This window comes from Cyprinodon variegatus, unplaced genomic scaffold (genome assembly GCF_000732505.1).
Source record: "Cyprinodon variegatus isolate N-32 unplaced genomic scaffold, C_variegatus-1.0 Scaffold8, whole genome shotgun sequence".
NCBI classification, from domain to species: Eukaryota; Metazoa; Chordata; class Actinopteri; order Cyprinodontiformes; family Cyprinodontidae; genus Cyprinodon; species Cyprinodon variegatus.
Window position 1 is genome coordinate 2620964 of NW_015150461.1, and position 2424 is coordinate 2623387.

The following is a 2424-nucleotide window of genomic DNA, read 5'->3' on the forward strand; positions in this document are numbered from 1 at the left end:
GTCTCACTATATAATTTCATTTCCACCTACATTTATTTGTTTGTTGTATTTTGGGGGGATATTAATTGTATGCTTATTTATTCACTGAGCATTTATTTATTTCTCTATTTATTTTTAAATATGGTAGATCTGGTCCTCCATAGATTCAAGCCTCATTTTCCTACATATAATCAGTGAATCTAATGTTAGCTTAGCTTATATGAAGTTTTACATGTAGCATTAATGATTTTATATCACATTGCTACTGCTGTAAGAACACTTTCATGAATGAGTTAAACTTAGTTATTTAACTTAGTTATTTAATCCATTCTTAACTCTTTGAGAGAGCTATTAGCATAACGATGCAACCAAGAAGAAAACCATACGGTCTCAAGAGGTGGGATTTCCTAAAAGGTAGCCAATCAGAGGCTTTACTTTATCGACTATGTTTAAACTAAAATAAATGTAATAAATTCATTGTTAATTTCTAATTTTCTTAACAGATTTTGGTCATATTTAATATATCGTATTGGGATGTTATATAAAGTGGTGCATAATGGTGATGGGAAATACTTATGGGAAACATTAATCGAAGAATGTGGACTAATAGTTATAGATGAGAGAAATCTATCGTCACTCTAAAGACATTGTAAAACACAGAGGTGGAAGCATCATGCTGGGGACAGGAGGAGGCTTGGAGGATGGAGGGGAAGGTTTTCATAATGCAACTGCACACATACATGTTTTCTCTACAAAATCACACTATGCTGGGATCATTGAGTGAAAGTTTAAATGCTAGTTTTTCTGCAAGACAATATTAAACCTTTACCTGTTTGGCATTTTCTGACCAGCAGATGGAGCCAAAGCATCATGTCCTCGCTGCATCTTTTTAATTGGAGGCGGAGGTCTCTTTATATTACAGTTACGTTGATCCTAATTTCAAATTAAACAGAACAAATTAAATTGGCTATTGTATTAGAAAAAGAAAAATTTCTTTATCGGTGGAAAAAGCCTGTTTGAAGAGACTCACCGGGAAATGACTGCTGACAGGACAGGGTGGTGGAGGTCTCCTAGGGGGGTCTGGTCGCAGCTGCCTTTTAGGGTCCTGTGGAGGTAAAGATGGAGGGATTGGAAAGGTTGGTGAAACCTGACGTGGTTTCTGTCCCTGAGGAGAAGAAGCAGCGGGTGGGAAGGGGGCCTGGTTCTTCTTTCTGATTTCTTTCTGCTCAGCTGCCTGATAGGGGACGGGAGGAGGCGTCATCGCAGGACGCTTGATTGTTTGTCTGGGCCGAGCTGAGGGTAACGGGCTCAGGTGAGATGGAGACTGTGGGTTTAAAAAAAAAAAAAACAGAACTTTAAATGAAATTATTCTGCTAAGAAACAATCAGCCATTTCCCTGTCATAAAGTATGCTTGATCTTTATTACCGAATCCTCCTTATCCACCCGGAAAGTTGCGTTTGGATGACCGTTGGAAGGAGCCTCAGGCTCCATCCGTTTCCCTTCAGCTGCATCCAAACATCTGAGGATCAGAACCACAGTGGATATAAACACCAAAAAAACTGGAGAAGAACTTTACATCTGCAGCTGTTGCTGTACTTTTTTATTTAACAATGTAAAATTACTCACTTTGGCACTCGTTGAGGCGGGACAAATGTATGATTGTAGCAGAACCAAAGCCCGAAAGTAGCCAAAACCACAAAAAGAACCAGAAGGAGGAGAACTGGAATTGGAAAACCTACAAATAACAGAGAACCCAAAAAAATGAACGTAGATTAACTTCCTCGTCTACTAGAACAGAAGCTAGAACCACAGCAAGCGTTTAACCTGGACTCTTTGGAGGTCCACTGTCCACACTTCCTCCTGGCCCGCTGTGGTTGCACCAAGGAGGAGCCCAGCCGGGGTCGCAGTGGCAGTTCTGGTTGTTGTTACACAGCTGGAAAGACAAGAACAGAGCGGAGAGCGTCATGGCGAATTAGCGCCTTGAAATGAGCCACTTTAAAACACTTTCCCACAGGAAAGAGAAACACGGCTGCGCTGATGACATACAGGATGAGGGTTTTGCTTGGAAGCACAGAACAAGACTTACAGCTGTTTTAGACAAAAAACCAAAAACAACATAGCCTATACTGCTTTCACTTCCTTTTTTAAGCCTTACTTGACTTAGAATATATGAATTAAAAACCTTCAAGCAAATTAAGTTGAAATCAATTTAATCTTAATATATTTCTATTAGAAAATGATATTCATTTGTTTCCCCTTCTCTCTTTCTCAAAGTAAAGTATTTAAAGATTTTGGAGATCGGCCTGTTTTTCAGTGTAGTCCTGTTTCTCTGACTGTGACTAGCTGGATGTGCTCTCTTCATCTTCTGACATGGGAGCCTTCGGGGGGCCGCCTTTTACAGCTGCTTTTTGTGTCTCTGCTTCTGTCTCCTTGAACCCCAGTGG

At 40.1% G+C, this 2424-nt stretch overlaps 1 protein-coding gene across 1 annotated transcript in view; it reads right to left on the bottom strand.

The window, feature by feature from the left end:
* Window positions 1-2424, bottom strand: part of adam19 (ADAM metallopeptidase domain 19) — a 46096-nt gene that overhangs the window by 6474 nt on the left and 37198 nt on the right. The window contains exons 13-17 of the mRNA XM_015376836.1: window positions 1805-1952; window positions 1607-1715; window positions 1406-1499; window positions 1010-1303; window positions 809-912 (exon numbers count right to left, since the gene is read on the bottom strand). Coding sequence (XP_015232322.1) covers window positions 809-912; window positions 1010-1303; window positions 1406-1499; window positions 1607-1715; window positions 1805-1952 — 749 coding nt within the window. The remainder of the gene's footprint in view (window positions 1-808; window positions 913-1009; window positions 1304-1405; window positions 1500-1606; window positions 1716-1804; window positions 1953-2424) is intronic.